Source organism: Lactuca saligna, chromosome 4 (genome assembly GCF_052625555.1).
Source record: "Lactuca saligna cultivar CGN05327 chromosome 4, ASM5262555v1, whole genome shotgun sequence".
Taxonomy (NCBI): Eukaryota; Viridiplantae; Streptophyta; class Magnoliopsida; order Asterales; family Asteraceae; genus Lactuca; species Lactuca saligna.
Window position 1 is genome coordinate 247,717,118 of NC_136420.1, and position 20,903 is coordinate 247,738,020.

The window sequence follows — 20,903 nt, forward strand, 5'->3', positions numbered from 1 at the left end:
ATAAAAATTGATGTTTACGATGGTACACTGTCCATAGAATTTAATGGAGATGTGATAAATTTAAACATCTATGATGCTATGAGATATCCAAGTGATATTTCATCTTTGAATTTTGTGGATGTCATTGAACCATTAACCGAAGAATGTTTTGATTTGTCTAATCTCGATGTGTTAGCTCTCATTTTTGAAAGGGATCTTCAAAAGGATGGAGTGGAAAAACTTTCAAAGCAATTCAAAATTGATGAAGAGATTATAGAAGTTGTATATTGCATGGATCAAAAGAATAAAATGAGGTTTGATGTTCCAAAACTAAAATTATCAATGCCTAATGAGAAAATTGTTCCTTCTATTGTGCAAACACCCGAATTGGAACTCAAGACTTTACCTGAGCATCTCAAGTATGCGTATCTTGGAGAGAAAGAGACTTTACCTGTGATCATTTCCAAAAAGTTGTCAACAAAGGAAGAAGAAGAACTTGTCACCACTTTGAAGGAGTATAAGGAAGATATTGGGTGGACTATAGCCGACATCAAAGGGTTAAGTCCTTTACTTTTCATGCACAAGATCCTTATGTAAGAAGACTGCAAGCCTTCACGAGAAGCTCAAAGGAGTTTGAATCCTCCAATGATGGAGGTTGTGAAGAAAGAAATTCTGAAGTTGTTGAATGCGGGAATGATCTATCCTATATCATATAGCAAGTGGGTAAGCTGGGTCCAAGTTGTACCAAAGAAGATAGATATTACCGTTACAAAGAATGACCAAGGTGAATTAGTCCCCACTCGTGTGCAAAATGGGTGGAGAGTTTGCATAGACTATAGAAGACTCAATTCCTCAACCCGGAAAGGCCAGTTCCCACTTCCCTTCATTGATCAAATGTTGGAAAGGTTAGCAGGAAAAACACACTATTGTTGTTTGGATGGGTATTCTGGTTTCCACCAAATATCTGTTGCATTCGAGGATTAAGAAAAAACCACTTTCACATGTCCCTTCAGAACATTTACATATAGGCGAATGCCTTTTGGAATTTTCAATGCTCCCACCACTTTTGAGAGGTTCATGGTAAGTATTTTTTCATAGTACGTTGAAGAAATCATTGAAGTGTTTATGGATGATTTCACTATTTATGGTAATTATTTTCATGAATGTTTGGGTAATTTGAAAAAGATTTTGCAAAGATGTGTTGAGCCCAACCATGTTTTTAATTATGAAAAATGTCATTTTATGGTTGATAAAGGTCTCATACTTGGTCATGTTGTGTCTTCTAAGGGTCTAGAGGTAGATAAAGCAAAAAATAGATGTCATTAAGTCTTTACCTTACCCCACTTGTGTTCGCGAGGTACACTTGTTTCTTAGTCATGCAGGTTTTTGTAGAAGATTCATAAAATATTTTTGCAAGATATCTCGTCCCATGTGTGAGCTCCTACAAAAAGTTGAAGAATTCGAATTTTCCATAGAATGGAAGCAAGTTTTTTATTAGTTGGAGTTGTTAATATCAGCACCAATACTTCAATCACCGGATTGGAGTTTTCCATTTGAAATCATGTGTGATGCTAGCAATCATGCGGTTGGTGCAGTGTTGGGGAAAAGAAAAGACCAAGTTCCTCATGTAATTTATTATGCCTCAAAGACACTTGATAATTCACAAGCCAATTGCTCAACAACTGAGAAGGAAATGCAATCTATTGTCTTTGCTTTAGAGAAATTCCGTCAATATTTGTTAGGTTCTAACATGATTGTTAATTTTGATCATGCAACTATTAGGTACCTACTTGCAAAGAAGGATTCGAAGCCTAGACTCATTCGTTGGGTTTTACTCTTACAAGAGTTCGATATTGAAATCAAGGATACAAGTGGAAAGTCAAACCTTGTCGCTAGGATTGTCTCTCCCTATGACTCAACTCCCATTCATGATGCATTTCCCGATGAGAATCTGTTTTCAACAAAATTTGCCCCATGGTATGCCGATATTGTGAACTACATCATCAGAAATCAATTTCCACAGACTTGAATTGATGGCAAAAAGACAAAATTAAGAAAGAAGCCAAGAGGTACATATAGGATGAGCCATATTTATGGAAATATTGTGCTGAGCAAATGATTAGACGATGTGTGGAACAACATGAGGTATCTTCTATCTTAATATTTTGTCACTTTTATGCTTATGGATGACATTTTGGTCCTCAAATAACTGCACTAATAGTATTAGAGAGTGGATTTTATTGGCCAAGTAATTCCATAACTCTTATGTTTTTTGTGCAAGTTGTGATAAGTGTCAAAAGATGGGTTCTTTAAGCTCATAGAATCAAATGCCCCTTATCCCATTTTAGTTTGTGAAATTTTCGATGTTTGGGGCATTGATTTCGTGAGACCTTTCCTATCATCTTCGGACTTTACTTACATTCTGTTGGTTGTGGATTATGTGTCTAAGTGGGTGGAAGCAAAAGCCACCCGTACTAACGATTCAAAAGTTGTGATTGATTTCTTGAAAGCTAACATCTTTTCCAGATTTGGTGTTCCAAAGGCCTTAACCAGTGATCGTGGTTCACATTTTTGCAACCGTACGCTTGGAAGTGTCTTGAAGAAGTATGGTGTTACTCATAAAGTTTCCACATCATACCATCCACAAAAAAAATGGACAAGCAGAAGTGAGCAATCGACAAATCAAGGGTATTTGGGAGAAAACTGTCAATACAACACGGAAATATTGGAGTACTCGTCTTGATGATGCTTTGTGGGCATACCTCACTATATTCAAAACTCCAATTGGAATGTCTCCATACCACATTGTTTTTGGTAAGCCATGTCGATTACCCGTTGAGTTGGAGCATAGAGCTTATTGGGCAGTCAGGCAATTCAATATGGATTTAAATGAATCGGGAAAGAAGAGAAAGCTTGATATACAAGAGCACGAGGAGATCCACAATGAAGCATATGAGAATGAAGTTGTTTACAAAGAAAAGACAAAAGCATACCATGACAAGATGATTTCATGCAACGTATTTGAAAAAGGTCAAAATGTATTACTTCACCACTCTCATTACAAATTAACTTCTGGTAAATAAGGTCCCGTTGGGTTGGACCATTTGTTGTCACTAATGTTTCTGAGCATGGTGCAATAGAAATCACAAGTGAGAAAACCGGGAAGATCTTTAAGGTAAATGGTCATCGTTTAAAGTCTTATTATGAAGGATTCCAAGTGAAGAATGAAGATATGGAAGTGGTTGAGAGCCTCACATACCAAGAATGAAGCATATGCAGGGGCCAAGTCGAGCAACGACATAAAAAACAAGCGGCTAACCTGGAGGCAACCTGAGGGTATTTTTCTCTTTTCCTTCATTTTTCATTTTCTCATCAAAATTTCTTAGTTTTCAAGTTTTGAAGTTGTTTTTCATGTTCAAAGAGGTTAAAAAATCATTTTTCGGGCAGTAGTAGATTAGCGGGCTAAAATTTGAAAAAATAAAAATTGAACAATTTTGTTCTCTTCTTAGATATTTACGTGGCTGTGTAAATGTTTGCCTAGAAAATACACGGTCCGTGTAATCGTTCATCTCGTGCATTTAGATATCTCATTTACACGGCCGTGTAAATTTTGCCTTATCATTTACACAACCCGTGTAAACTCAAATACAGGGCTGTGTATTTTTAATCAGCAAACTCAATTTTTTAAAATTCTCTTCAACAAAAAAAACCTGTAGACCCTCTTTTCCCTACTGCTCCCTTCGACAAAAAACCTCAAGGACGCTCCATCTTCCTCAATTTTTATCCATTTTGAAGCTCCAAGATATGAAATTCTTCCTTCTTCTTCATCTTCTTTGTCTTGCAACTCAATCTAACCATCCTATGGCCGATTTTGGGGGTCTTGAGCAAACCCTAGAATTTTTGGGTTTCAAAATTTCAAGTTAATTTTTATAATTTCTTTTAGGATACACTTGGGGAAAGCTTGGGGAAGCATTGGACATCACCCTAACACCATTTACAAGCACAAATTTGGTATAATTGTTCCAAACTCTTTTCTTTGTGCATATTATTAGGACCATTATTTTAGGGTGATTTTTGGTGGAATTGTTAGCTTTTGTGTATGCTCTAGTGTTCACAGTTTTCCATCTATCCTACATTGTGTGAAAAATGTTTATTGAACCTATTGGACAATGACATCCCGTGGAAAAATAGATAAAGTTAGAAAATCCCTATCAATTTGGTCTTATTTTTGAGTTCAATCCACAAGAAATCGTGTACTCAAGCCTTATCCGTAGGGAAAAAGGGCTAAAAAATTTGTGGATATCCAAGCTCTTAAGGACCTTCACATCTACAAAGGAGTCCACAAACTTTTGAAAAACATAGGTTGGAAAGGTCTCTTGAATGTCCATGCAGTGAGTTACCAAACACCCATGTTGGAACTTTTTTCATCTATCACTTTTGATTACCAAACACACATCCTATCCTTCCGTCTACTCAACCAATCCCATAGGATTCATGCTGACACCATTTGTGACATTATCGATGTACCAAAAGAAAAAAAAGATATGTATATGACAAAAGGTAGAAGAAATGTCATATCTGAGCAAAGCTACAGAGGATTTTGGACAAGCATGTCTTGTAAAGGTGAATTTCAATCTGGTACGACAAAGGCTTCTAGTATCATACATCTGGTCCTTAAAGTCACACACCAGATCATTGCTTCCCTCTTGTTCCCTCAAGAAGAGATTAGCAAGGCATATAAGAAGGAATGGGAAGTGTTATGGTGCATGATCCACATGCCCGTGGAAGTTCCTCACTTCGGGTGTTAAGTAATTCACAAAATGCTCACAAAAAGTGTTATGGTGCATGATCCACATGCCCGTGGAATGGTTTCAATAATAGATGAACATCTTGGTCTCTACTTCCCTAATAACCCAACTGACATAATTCCGGGACGCACTTGCTTATCTATTAATGTTATGGAGACCATGCACCTCTTTCACTGTACCCCCAACGGGGATGTTTATTGGATCATAGATGGTAAATAGTATCTATGTATTGACAACAAAAATAAGAAGATACTCGCCTTGGCCAACAACATCCCATCTACAAATTAGTGACTCCAGTCCAAATTGGGTGTTACGTTAATCCGTAGATCCCCAACCTATTGGAAAATGTGTCTAAGCCCATAACTATAATTGGTATGTACTTGACCTGATAGTAGCGTGACCTATTTAGGTTGCATTCATCAAAGCAATATGTTAGGAAGAATATTGAGTAAGAGGATAATTATGATTTATTAATATATTATAAGTATAATTTATTAATTGAGGAATCATATTATTTAATTAGTATTGATCAAGAATCAATTTAGTAATCAAAAGAGACTAATTAAATTGATACATATGGATTGGGTTAATGATCCATTATTGATTTCTGATGGGCTTATAGGTTAGTCCATGAAGTGGTTATCCAAATAAAATAGGTGGATCATAAGCTTATGAGTATGGATTAGGGTTACCCATGACCCTTGGAATTATATATATATATATATATATATATATATATATATATATATATATATATATATATATGTATACATGCACTAAAATCGGTTACGCTATACACTCCAAGAAGAGAGAACCGATTTTGAGTCTCCATAACCTCTACATATTAATGAACTTGATGAGTCCATAAAGGGACTCGACGAGTTGGATGATCCGATGGCAGAATCTTCAAATTTTGGCCTGTTTTGGATTAGGAACATTGATGTGTGTGAATTCAACTAGTTTTATCCCTATTTTTTTATTAATAATTTGAGCACACAAAGGCAGCGAACCTGTCTTTAAGTGGTATAGATTGATAAGTAAGGTATCGAACTCAGGGAACGGAAATTAAACTAATAGCTAATTTTAACTAAAACAAATAATAAAAGTAAATGGTTTTTCTCTAGTTTTGCAAGACTAGAAACTTAAACAAACTAAATTTAACTAATTAACTAAAGCAACAACTATTCACCAAATTTGATAAAGATGTTTCTATTTAGGTTCAACCAATTCACTCCTATGGTTATTTAAGTTAAGGTAGATTAATTGCTATTGGTTACCAATGATAGTAGTTAGGTTCATGTTCATTACTCCTAACCCTTAGACAATTAACTAATTTAAGCGTTGATCAAGTGTTTAAACTAATTAATTCCCTAGATTAATTATTTGGATTAAATAAGATTTGTAATGGTCAATTAAGTTATTAATTCAATTAACCTCTTGTTGATGGTTTCTCAAACAAGCTCACACATTAATCTTCCTATTTTCTTATTAATCTTAGTTTCATACTCATTACTTCCAAGCATATGTTTTAGCATTCACATAGACATATGAGGTTAACAATTAAGTGATGTTCATGCAACCTAATTGCCTTCCAATTAACAGAAAATAGTAGTGATTAACACATAAGGTTCTTTAACAAACTTAATTTAATAAATCACCAATAGACAATTAAACAAAAATTGATAATTAAACCATAGGAGTTCTTTGGTATTCCCCAAACAGAAACAAAAACGAGTTTAGTTCATAGTTGCAGTAGAAACAAGCATAAAAACAAAGTTTATGAGAGCAAACATGTTTAATTCCTAAGTCTAAGTGATGGAATCAACCTAATTGCTTGAATTCTTCCAATTCTTGAAGCTTAGGGTTCTCCAGCGCCTTCTGAACCTTTTAGTCGCAGCTAATCCTTCAAAATTCGCCAGGGGTTCTGTCCCATGTGATAAGGATTCGTCTTTTAAAGATATCCCAAAACAGAGGGTACTCGGCGAGTAGCAGAATCAACTCGCCGAGTAGGTTAATACTTATCCGTCTTTAGATCAGCAGTCGTATATATCTCCTGGCATCTCATCGCGTACTCGCCGAGTAATGCCGACCTACTCGCCGAGTAAGTCTCTCTTTTCATTCTTTAACCTTCACTTGCTTTCCCTTTTCTCCTTTTTGCCTCCAAGCATATCTTTTGGACTGAAAACACAATTCAAAGCATTTTAAGTACCTTTTGTCCATATTATTCTCATAACTAACCAAAAATAACCAAGAATATATGTTAAATAATTAACTAATTATGCACATATCAAACATTACCACAAACTATTTTGGTTCATAAAAAATGTTTTTAATGATATGGTAATGTTAATCCCCATCCAATAACAAGATATTTGTCAAATTCTAAGATATCTACTTGTTTTGTGTAATACTAATTATTTATATAATTTGAAGTTATCATGAAATATGAATCAAATTAGTCAAATTCGTAAATGATCATCCTATCATAATTGGATTAGTTAATTTGTAGTACAATGTGTGAAAATTCGCCTAAGAAGGCGTACAATACATAGAGACATATATGATCCGACAGCATAACGGCTTTATGAGTAGTGTAGTCACTTAATCATAAAGTCGGTCCTACATAAAATAGTACATAAAAGAGAACCACAACAATAGTGGTGGTGGGTGGAGCTGAGCCTGGTCGCGATGGGAAGTGTCTGGTGGGGCTAATGATCAGATGCCAAAATGGCGTGCTAAAAGGTCAGCCAATTCACTCATCTCCTGAGTGATTTCGTCTCTCTCTTGCTCTGCCCGAACTGCTATTGCTTCTGCTGCAAAAAGTTGTTGCCTGAGAATGGCAACTTCCTCCTCCAAGGAGCGCATCCGGTCTGTGGGGTCCTCCTGTGCAATGTGCGAATCTGGTATCATCTCTAAAGGGTGGGATTCACTAGGGATTTCCCCAATGCCCTCTACCTCTCCTGTCTCCTCATTGGATACCTCGTCCTCGTAATCTGTCTCTAGATACTCCTCAAGTCCTATCCCTAGATCTCCCTCTTGAACTATTCCAGGTTCCTCCTCCATCCACTCGTGGGACACCAAAGCCTGATAATAAAGGTTACCATGCTGGTGTTCAACCATGAGGTCTACGCGAGAAGTAGAGGTGTGAGAAGAGGGTAGAAAGTGTATGTGCGATGAGTATACGTTATCCCAAAATACCCCTATAGTATTTTAATTATTTATATTTGGTTCCTTAAAAACTTTTGGATATGAAGTTGGTAAGTTTCTAGATTCATTGCCAACCATGATCACTCCCGAGTACATGTTGGCCGTATTTTGAATAAATATAGTTGATCAGACTATATTTATCCCAATACGGCTACATAACTTTCCAGGTTTAATTACGATGTTCAATTCTTCCATAAACTTTTATTGTTATTGTAATAATGCACACATAGGCAGGTATTTTATTTTTGTTTTTAGGATTAGTTTTTAAAATTTAAAATTAGGATAATATCGTTGGTTAGTTTGAAAAAAAGGATAATGTTTATAACAACCCAAAAATACATTATTTACCAAAACAACCATTGAGTTAAAGTTAATACCAAACAACCCTTAATACATATTGTTTATTATGAAAGCATTTTACTTTGAAAAGTCTTCAAATTATGACATTGTATTTTTATTTTCTTATTAAAAACACATTTCATTTGGAAAAGCCGTGTACTTTATTCAATTATTTGTTTGTCATTGCAAGTATGCTTTATCCAGGAGACTGATGAGATTTTGCTTAAAGAGGAATAGGTAAGTGTTAATAGTATCTACCATTATATTGTTTTTGTGTCTCGAATTGCATGTCATGTGTGCAAGATCTCCATTATTAATAAGCTATATGTTTGTAAGACCCAAACTGCTTTTCACTGTAAATGATCCTGGACTACTCCAACTGGTGTAATACATGGGTTGGCAGGTAAACCCTATCCCACCTTATAGTTTAAGTTTTTTAAAGTTTCTGCCATTTTTTATGTTCAAGTGTTGCTGTTGAATGCAAGGAATAACAATATACATTCATATATTGCGTTATAATCTCTTTTGATTCTCTTAGTTTTTATTTATATACAATTCATTGTATAAAATGGTTAAAAATAGTAAAATTATTAAGAAAAGGTAGGATGCTATAACATAAAAATAATGAAAGTATCCCTTGAAGACTTCATAAAACAGTAAATTTCTAAACAATCAATACCATAAAACATCAAACTTAAATCAAACAATCTAGGGAAATATAAAACCATAAAAATCTGCACGTGAGAAAACACTTCTAATAAAAAAAATACTTAGGTGTCCACAACTACATCGTCCTTATCCCTAATTGGTTGATTTTTGGCTGAAGCATTCATCTAATCGTGATGGAAAGAAATTTGAAGGCATTAATAATGTTAATTCAAAGAATTAAGTAAAAATAGTCATAAAAATAATAAAAAACATTGTTGGGGTCCCTATGAAAAAAATATTATCTCACCCGACATTATCACATTTTTCATCGTCTTCCTCATCATGAAGCTTATAATCCTTGTTTGGCGTAAGAACCATGACTCGGGGTCTCTTGTTTGGCCGTGTCAATATTGTTGGTGTTGTTGAATCGCTTGTATTAGCTGTTTTCGTAGTTTCAACACCTAACTCTTGATCTTGAGAATTTAATACATCAAAAACTTCGTCCCATTTCCAGCTTAGCAGCGCCTGCTCTCTTTTCTTTTATTTCTCAAAATTATATTGTTGCAGCATGAATTGAACACATTCCTCTTGTTCTTTAAAATTTTCATTGGTAAAATGCCTCGTTGTAGCTGTGGGGTATATTAATATTAGTATCAAATAGAATACAATACATATGATAAAATGGAATAAAAATCGTCGAATAAAAAATGAAATACCGATTGATTGCAGAAATTTTGTATTAGAAGTTGAGTTTTACAGAATCGCACTTAAGACTATTTATACTTTATTTTTCCGCTAAATCACAATCTTATTCCAAACGTTTAAGAATTAACTTATTTAAAATTTGAAGCATTTAATCGTGAATGTAATCAATATATTATTTTTACCCAATTTTAATGGCAATGAAGGGACTACTTCTGCTCTTTTTTTAATATTTATTTTTGTATAGTGATGTATATCAACAAGAACATATCAATGGGTGCAAGCATCTACCATGTTTCTGCATATAGAAATTTCAATATGATATTCTCTGGAAGATAAATTAGAAAATTAGATCAACTATCTAAAATGACCATCTATCTTGTTTTCACAACCTCATACTTTCATTTCTATGTATTACACCATTACACTTTCAATATTTTTCTCAATAAAGCGTTATGCTTTAAAAAATATACAATGTTGCAATAAGAAATGAAAGTAGGATATTATAAGAAACCAAAATAACCCATGAGTTTAACTATAATACCATGGGCCAATAACTATGTGGTTATTTACCAAAATAGTCCATGAGGTTTCTAAAATGCATTTTCTGTTGACTTTTCAAAATAAAATGCTCAAATAATATACAAAAAAGGATACATTATCATGAATGATTATAGAATTATTTATTGGGTTGAAATATTGTCCTGTCACATTTATTTATCGGGTTATTAAATCAATATATATATTTTTTACAATAACAGCCCATGAGCTAAAATATATTACCAAACAACCCATGAATATATAATTATATTCAAAAAAGCCGTTGAGTTTAAAATTAATACTAGACAACCCCTTAATACATGTTTTTTTTTTTATTATGTAAGATGTTTACTTTGAAAAGATTAAATTATAAATTTGTACTTTCATTTTTTTGTTAAAAATAGATTTCATTAGTAAAAGTGATGTTATCGAACTGAAGTTTTTATTTAAAACACATTTGACTTAAATTTACTTTGTTTTTCTTATATAATGTTAAAAAGTGGATCTCTGATAAAATTCTACTTTCAATATTTTTCTAAATATGGCTTTGTATTTATTTAAAGAAATTTTACAATCTTGTAATGAGAAATGAAAGTAGGATGGCATGATAAACAATAAAGAATAAACAAATAAAGTATGGAAAATATGATTCAAAACCATAAAATTCAATAATAATCATAAAAACACATAAAATCCCAATATATAAACATCTAAAACCATAGAGGTATAAAGATAAAATACCAAATATCCGACTTCCTATAACCAAAAGTCATTCAAATTATTAAAAAACAAAATTAACGATCTCTCTTGCTAGGCTCAGTCTTCACCCGACTCTGATTCATCATATACGAACGAATGTGGCTTGAAATGTACATCATTTTCAGTCAGATTTAGCTAGATCACACCTACATCATCTTCAGTGGGATGTGGCACATCATCTTCACCATGTATTCGTTGGTTCACAACTACACGTAACTCCAACCCATATATGCAAAAAGTTATTTGAAAATAGTAATAATAGACACCTAAAATTTAAACATATTTAGAAATAATCAATTTAACAATGAAGTGATTAAAATTCAACATATAATATATAAACTAAATTAGTGTTATTCAATTATGAATAACTGTTTAAATACAATTGAAATTATCATGACATACCGATAATATTTGTCATTTGGTAGATGACTAAGCTTAGAGAATCTATTTCCGCTCTGAATTGTGAGTCGGGGCATTTTCAACGTTTTTATCGAGTCAGATGTATCTTCTGTATCCACATCTTCATCAATCAACTGTTGTTGATTATCAGAACTTACAAGATCCACCACTTCATTCCATTTCCAAGATTGAAGTGCCAAATCACATTTTTTTGGATGAGAGAAAGTTGTTTTTCACAAGTTTCATGTTCTGATGTTTCCACATCCATGTTAAAGGCATGCATGATGGCTGCCAAAGCAAAAAAGATTAGGAATTAATATAACTCAACATAAATTAAATATGGAAGGCAAAACAATAACAAATAGCTGAACCTACTTTTTGATAGTTGGGATGTTGAATTTGACTGAGAAACAGGTTGGAATATGGCGGCAGTACTATATGTATATAATGATGTTCCTCATAAAGTTTGTTTGTTATTAAGGGATAAAATATGTATTATTTAAATTTTGAATTTTAAATATTATAATTAGTTTTAATAAATAAATGTGATAAGATTAATATTCGAATATATAAGTTTTATACTTGAAGCTTATAACTTGTTTGGATAGATAAGTAGGATAAGATTTATAAATTTATAAGTAGGATAATGTCAATGTAATAATCAACATTATGTAGTTAGGATCGATATTGTAGAAAATTTTAGGATATGTTTTTTACAATTAAACTTAGGATAATGTCAAATATACTAATTTTGTTTCTTTTTTATGTATTGTCCATTTTTAAATATTTGAATTTCAAAATTTATAAAACTAAAAGATGGATATTGTAAATCTAAAATATATAATTTTAAATTATAGCATTAGAATTTTATTTTTCTTGTAATCGCACTGTACATTGAAAAAGTTTAAAGTACAATGATATAATGAAAGTATTTATCTATAACATGTGCTGTCCAAAACATCGAACTAAAAATATATGAATGATCCTAAGAAATAGCAACCCACTTTAATTTACCCATAACAAATAGCAACTCAATTAAATTTATGAAATTAGGATGTTATTTGATGCATTGGTCGAAAGTTTAAAAATAATAAAGTTTTGTAATGATGAAAAAAAAATCAGAAAATTTAAAATGTTTTGGTTATAGTAATATTGTAGTAAGCTTAGATATATAAATATGATTAAACTTTGAATTTGATCCATTATCTAATGTTTGAATTTTAAGTTTTGTAATTAGTTTGGATATATAAATATGATTAAATTTTGAAATTTATATCTTATAATTAGTTTGGATAAATAAAAATGATAAGATTAATATTTGAATATATGTTGTTTTGGAGGGTAATATATATATATATATATATATATATATATATATATATATATATATATATATATATATATATATATATATATTACCAAACAGCCCATGAATATATGATTATTTAGTAAAACAACCCATGAGTTTAAAATTAATATCAAACAACCCTTTAATACATATTGTTTGTTATGTAAGCATATTACTTTGAAAAGTAATAGCACCCAACACATTTCATTGCTACAGACATCGAGAAACTGCATGTAGATCAAGTTGTATTTTTCCAGACGGTGTTCGGTGTTCCTCCTTCTCTTTTTGAGCACATTAAGTTGTTCAAATCCGCTAAAGAGATTTGGGACACACTTCAATATCTGCTCGAGGGATAAGAAAACATGAAGGATAAGCATCTGACTTCGGTTGTCAACGAGTCCGATACCTTCACCACTACTCCCGGTGAATCAGTTGCCTCGATTTCCAGTAGGTACATAATAATCGCCAACAACAAGACAACTTATGGGATTGTATGAACTCCATTAGAATATAATCTCAAGTCCATCAAAGTTGTTATCCCACCTATTCCATCTGTTTAACCCACTCAACCAGTTCTACCTGTTCCAACTAATTCCAACTATAAGTTTGATGGACACCCCGATCCTGAAGCCATGGACTCCGAACATCGCTTTCAATAAGAGTTTACTTTACTGTCCATGAAATACAAGCATCCATGGAATCCCAGTCACAAACCATATCATAACCGTTTCCAAGCCCCTCACCAGAATAATCACCAACCATTTCCTGAACCTTTAGAGAACCCACCTGCATACAAACCCAACATCTCATCATCAGGTAATCCCATGATAATCCAAATTCAGAAAACCCAAGATAGTTTGTCACAAGTGTGGTCATGGTAACCATTTTGCCAAAGATTGTATGGCTGAAACTACACATAAACCAAAGATCAAGGATTCTGTATACTATACCTACTGAGCCCAAGAGATAGTTGCAAGTGAAAAAGCTTTTGTCACTACTGTATCAAGAAATGTTGAAGGGTATTGGTCATCTGGAGATGAGGATGATGTAAGCACTAGAAGCAACATGTGTCTTTTGCCTAGACAAACGATCGAATGTGATTAAGGCTATTGATTATCAGGTTCAGAAGGAGATGATGAAGATGTTGAGCCAAACCTTTGCTATATGGCAACCAATGATCCACCAAGCAGAAGCATCATTCAGCAGGTAAAATCTATGATTACTGATAATAATTTTGATTTATCTCTTTGTGAACCATATCTAATCAGATATGACCATCATCCATAAAGCCCATGAGTCTGACCTAGAAGTGAGTGAGAAGATGGAAAGTGAATTGAATCATTTTATATTACGTTTCGAAGATAGATAGCTTAATATAAAATCATTAGAATGAGAGCTTGTAATGTCTCAAGATAAATGTTTAATTTTAAAAGACAAATGTGAAATCACTTATTCTGAAAAGAATGTTTTAATTTCTGATAGCAAATGTCTTAATGCCAAAATTGATGCTTTACATCCTTCCATAGATATTCTTTAGCAAATGAATGGATGCCTAATTTTCATCATCCTTGGTCCAAAGCACCTGGTCTCAGAAGCGAGTTTTTGAAACCTATTGCTCGTCCCTTGAAGTAGTTACAAAATCTAACTTTTATGGGCAAAATTCCGAACCGCAAACATTCAGATACCCCTGTCTCACCACTGTCACCCCTTCCTCAGACCTTGGACTAATTTCAATCTCTGATTCCTGAGTTTCAACCCATAGTTGTCAAATATCTTGATTCTATACCTTTTCCACCTCTGATACACCTAGACCTGAATCAGACCTCAGAATCCTTCCCTAGCATCACCTATGCTAGAGTTCAGCTTCCAAACTTTGGTCCTCCTAAAAATTTTGTTGTTGGGGAAATAATTATTGAGACAACTAGACCTGACTCTGATGGATCAGATTTCGTTTGGGCATCTTTAGATAGTGACGTTGAAGAAAAAATCTTAGGTGATGATTCATTTGACTCGTGAGTTTTGTAACACCTGGACTCCCAAGTATATTATTTTTGGGATCTATTGAGAAACTCGACGAGTTGGTGCCTCAACTCGTCAAGTAAAGACGAATTGACCACGTGGGTTTAATAACCAACTCAACGAGTCAGAGACCCGAATCGCTGAGTAGGCGCTGTGAGATGAAACCCTAAATCTTCGGGGTTGGGGCCTATTTAAGAGAACTTATGTTCTCATTTCCGCCTCACCAGCTGCCCAACTCCCTTGTGTAAAATCCTAAACGTTTGTAGTGAGCTAAGAGAGTTATAGAGCTAATCTTTGAATATTCTAGTGCATCTTTTGAGGAGAAGAGGGGATTATCCAACAAGGAACGAGGAGAAATTGTTGGATCTAGTGCTATTTCGTCTAGAGCTTCTGTGGAAGTTAAAAAGCCTACACCTTTCTCATCTTATTGGTTAGATATCATGATTATGGAAGTTAGGGCTTTTACCACCTTTTATTCGGACTTTGAGTGCATTGAGCTTATCAAGAGGTCTAGACTTCAGATCTTGACCTTGTGAGGTCCATAGAGTCCAAAGGTCCCAACTTTATTCAACCATATAAGAGTTATTGTGCTTAAATATCCTTGTTAGAGTTGTATTGGCATTTTGGAGCAAAATATGCCATGCATTAACGTAAAGATCGAAGCTTTACGTGACATTCGATCCTTGGGAGCCTAGATGTAGAGTTTGGAGTGGTAGATCTACCTTAAAACATCTTAATAAGAATGCAGATTGAAGGGACTCACCGAGTTAAAGATCTGACTCGATGAGTCTGCTATGGTTTTCTCCCGATGAGTCTGGACATGGGTAACTCGGTGAGTTGACGAGACAACTCGACGAGTTAAATTGGATTTTCACGATATTTCAAAAGAAACAAGGGGACTCGAAGAGTCACATAGATGCACTCGGCGAGTCAGGTCAACATGGACTGCTGACTTGAGTGTTGACTTCTATTGACTTTAGGGTTTGGTCAAGACATGGATTATGAGGGAAATGGAGAGGTAAAATGGTCTTTTACCCATTCCAAGATTTAGAGAGAGAGAGAGAGATAGAGAGAGAGAGAGAGAAAGATAGAATATCCTTTGGTTTATTTAGAGTTGAGAATAGAGTATTAATTAGAGAGAATTATCCTATGTGTTAGGTGGAGGCTAGTTCAAGATTCATGCACGAGGTTATTACTTGCTTGCTTACCAGGTGAGTCTTCTCATTATGTGACAACCCGATATTTCGAGGCAATATGATGGAACGCAAGTCAAATTTAGGTCAAAATTTAACTTTCCAAAAATCTTATTTGTGTTAAATAAAGTAGTAGGAATTGTGTCAAGGTTTTCATACATATAAAGAACCCTAAAAACCGAGTTATAACGAAGAAGTTATGACCAACCGAAGATTCTCGGCACAACCGGCAATACTGATAGACGTAAAATGTGAAGTTTCAATACAATAGTTTTTGGCCTTAGGTATCCAAATGAAAGTTTTAGATATCATCAAACCGTAAACATGCATAAAAAGAATGTCCAAATCTGACTTCGTATGAGGAAGTTGTGATTTTTCTAAGTTATAGATATAGCAGTAGACAACTAAAAACTCGAAATAGAGATCGAGAGACTTTTGGCCGACACAATCTAAATGAGAATCAAAGGGCTCAACAATACTAGCGTAATGGTAAAAATTCTGACGAAAACGGACGTCGGATGAAGAAGTTATGGAACTTTAACGGACTTTTCCTGTCCCGACCTATTAAAAATATAATATTAAAAATAAAATCAAAACTAGTCGACGGAGTCTAAACGAAAGTTGTAGATCGTAGTCTCACCTTCGCGTGGATATAAAGAACGTCAAAAACCGAGTTCGTATGATAAAGATACGAATTTTTGAAGTTTGCTAATTAATTAAAATATAAATTTATTTAAAACCCGGTATTATCCGAAGAACGAGTCAGCGGTCCGATCCCTCGTACACCCAGCGTACCGTCGTACGCCCAGCGTACTCGGATGCTAGGCTCCGGTTTGTCCACGTCGCTCCGATGCTTCGACCGAGGATGCGGTCATGCATGACGTCTCGTACGCCCAACGTACGCGAGGCTTTCAGCCTCTATAAAAAGGATGCGAGGGTGCCGGCCATTCTTGCTAATTTCCTTCCCTTCTCGCACCGAAGCTCTGCGTTTCAACCTTCGGAGTCATCCCAAAGGCCTGGTTTTCATATCCAAGGTGGGAAGAAAGTTTTACACTCCCGAGACTCCCGAGATTTCCCGAGAATCTCGAGAGATCCGCTTTCTCGAGTAGAAGTTCTGCTCGGTTTTTCTTCACGCTTTCTTCAATCAATCAAGTGAGTTCATACCCCTATAAACTACACTTTTAAATGTTTTATAAATACTTTTATATGCTTTTAAGGGGGGAATACAATTTAAATACTCGATTATTGTCGTGTGTTATATAATAAAGTTCATTATACGCTTTTTATCAACGAAATCATATGTGATTTATAACTAGTATACAAATGGATTTACTACAAGTTTAACAGTTTTACTAAACATATTACTTCAAATGACTTTCTTAAACGTTTTTACACGATTAAAGCTTGTTATCAAACTGTCTTACATACTGTAAGCTTCCTTTCAAACTCGGTTACAAAGGTGTTTTCAAACAGTGGTTTTCCGTGTACTTAAACTGTCTTATCAAACAAAATACTTTCAATCATTTTATAAACTAACATCAAGTCACAAATTCTTTATTAGACTTTTCAACGGTTTTACAAAACTTCTTTATGCTTTTATATTATAAATTGCATGCCTCTATATGTATAGTTATATAAGAAATGTTTAAAAGACTTAGGAAGGCTATCCACCCTATTTTCTTTTCCTCGATTTGGATGTGGTCTGGTGGGATATCGGGTACTCCTCCGAAGGTCGTTTAAATATTAGTTATATATCATGTATACATATATGGTCACAAATGTTCCATCAGTTAATTTAGTCCGATACTCTTGGGTAGCAAGGGTGTATAAACCTACTTGGACACTCATCAATTACATTCTAGTAAATTATTATAGGAATAGTTTAGAGTAAACAAAACATTATCCCTACTACAAGAAATTACACCAGAGTCAGTTCATTCATGAGTCTAGACTACATGCTATATGAAAGAATACTCTTACATGAATACTTATACATGAATACTTTTACATAGACATTATATGGCAAATTACTATTACTTGTTATATGTCTAGATACTGTTATATAGTTCTCCTTTCTATCTTTACCTTGTGATACAATCACATCATCGGCGAGATAGATTGGACTTTATATCCTAGTAGCAAAGGATACTTTGAGGGACTAACCATTCCGAGAACCACTGTTAGCTACAGAGGTAAATGAACAATCTACGGATGTTTTAGGTTGATACCATTGCAGGTTATACTTAAGGGACTAACTATTCCTAAACCCGGCTGTTAGCAACAGAGGTAAATGCACATCTACGGATGTCTACGGTTGATCGGTTTACGGCGAGTTTCCACACCGTGTGTATCTTAGTACCAAAGGATACAACATGATTTATTATATTATTACTTTTATAGTTTTATAATAATAGTTAAACAAGGAAAAACCATCACATTTTCAAGTGATGCGTACTTTCAAAACATTCGAGTCTTGGTAGAAGACTACTTTTATACGAGTAGGAAATAAGGGATTTTCTAGAGTTTTTCATACTTATACTAAATGTCATCAATCATTAACCAGTCTTTCATAACAACTAATCAAAGCAATGACATTAAATACTTATGAACTCAGCAGCTTAAATGCTGATCTACTCTTTCAAAATAACTTGTATTCTCAGGTTACAAATAGACAGGTGCCGATGCAAGGTGTAGAGAAGACGGAGCAGTCAAGACTCGTCTTTTATTTTGATCAGTTATCTTGTTGTCTTGTACTATGAAAGAAAACAATTGTAATTAAAATTATACTATTAATGCGATGGATGATGTTGTTACTTGTTTACTACTTTGCAATTGTGGTGATGCATACATGACGTCCTCCGCCCCATAACGTTTCCGCCGTTCTCGGTTTTGGGGTGTGACAAATTATACTTACCTTGAGTGGTAATCTTTGTGTAATCGGAGGGTCTGATGTGATTATATTCAGTATTGTGATATCCTGCATTATGTCTATGTGATTTATGCTGTGTATTATTCTGAGCTTACCGAGTTAGGACCGGAGGGTCCACTCGAGTTGTGGGACCAGAAGGTCCTACTGAGACACATTGAACGGAGGGTCTTATTTGAGTATAGCCATAAGAGGCTAATGAGGTGTATGTGGTATTTTGAAGAACTCACTAAGCTTTGTGCTTACCGTGTTATTTTTTATGTGTTTCAGGTACCTATTAGGATCAGGAAGACACCAACTTGATAGTACACACTGGAGCGAGATTATTTTTATAATTCTATGATAGTGACATTTTCATGTGGATTTTTGTTGACACTTGAACAATTATGTTTTTGAGAAATATATTATAGTTTTATGTGATTTAAAAATGAAAAATTTGGTTTGAAAATTTACGGTGTTACAAGTTTCTAATTCACAAGTGATTTCAAAAACAACCCGAGTGCCAATCAAGCCTAAATTTGACAATCCATCAGCTGACCAAACTTCCACGTCATCATCTGACTCTCAAAAGTAACCTTTGTTAAATAGGAAAGATGTCGTCGAACCTAAGATTAAAGCCAAAAAAGCCCTAATAAAGGAAATTAGGTCAAGACATGATTCCAGATTCATTGAGAATTACAAAAAGAAAGTATATCAGACTATTATCCCATCCACTAGGAACCACAATACATTTGCGCCTGTTAAGATTCTTAAAAGGCCATCCAACCATCCTAGTTTGGTAGCTCAAAACTAGGTTGTCAGTCCCATTATGAAAAAAGACTACTATTGATACTTATCCTACGAAAACTAACTTTCCTCGGACAGTTTCCTCTGTATTCATTGCTAAATATGATGGAACGATTTTCAAACCACAACAGATTTCAAAACCAAATGTGCCATCAAAAGTAGCAAAAAAAGAACGAGTTGATAAGAACACTATTACTAAAAAATTTCAAATGATTCAAAGAAAAAATTTGAGTGGAAAGTAAAAAGTGTTGAAAAAGAAACCGTAACTTCAAGAGACACTATGATTCCTACAACTTTAAAACTATTGGACCGAGAAACGTTGTTCCCAAACAACCTGTTGCTGAATATGATTTTTGGATAAATGAAAAGGCCATGGATTTTTTCTTCTTTCCAAAAGTATCTTGGGACAAACCCTCCGAGACATTTGTTGCTCAAAAGTCACAACCCAAGTCCAAAGCATGTGACAAAGTCCCAAAACCTAACTCGGAGCCTAAAAACTCCAAAGTTCACTAATTTTGCAGGAAAATTATGCTTCAAAACAAGATACAATATGGTATATTGATAATCCTTGTTCGATGCACATGGCGGGGCAGAAAGACTTTTTGCATGATCTCAAACTCCCTACAAATGTTGGCTATGTGTCGTATGGTAACAACTCTAATTCCCAGATTCGAAGTTATGGGATCCTCACCAATGGCAACTTCTCTGTCTCAAATGTGGCATATGTAGCTGACCTCAAGCATAATCTAATTAGTGTGGCTCAACTCATTGAATCTAACCGAAGAGTTGAGTTCTACAAAAAGCACAGTTACGTCATGACAGAAGATCGTAAATAATGTCTAATCAAATCGAATGGCAACAAGAACATGTATCCTCTATATATCAAGATAATCATTGACAATACTCAACTCTGTCTACTTTCAAAGACCGTCCCTGACATCAGGTGGTTATGACATCGAAGGCTTGCTCATCTAAACTTCTGATATATGAATGATCTTGTTTCCAGTGAAATGGTCAGAGGTCTGACACTCCTCAAGTTTGAAAACGATCACTTGTGTGTTGCATATGAATGTGGGAATCAATCCAAGAAAGGTCATCATGTTATTATTGAAAAATCAATTTCGGAACCATCAGAACTTTTTCATATTGATCTTTTTGGATCCTCCACTATAGAAAGTCTGGATCACAAAAGTACATTCTTGTCACACTAACGCAATGGTTCGAGAGGACCGAAGCAGTTTTTGAAATCT

General features: G+C 34.3%; 1 protein-coding gene across 1 annotated transcript; it reads left to right on the forward strand.

The window, feature by feature from the left end:
- Window positions 1-2,585: 2,585 nt before the first annotated feature.
- LOC145040577 (uncharacterized) lies at window positions 2,586-3,247 on the forward strand. Its single transcript, XM_078988488.1, has 2 exons — window positions 2,586-3,054; window positions 3,120-3,247. The coding sequence occupies exons 1-2, from the start codon at window positions 2,586-2,588 to the stop codon at window positions 3,245-3,247; spliced, it is 597 nt and encodes a 198-aa protein (XP_078844614.1).
- The last annotated feature ends 17,656 nt before the right edge of the window (window positions 3,248-20,903 follow it).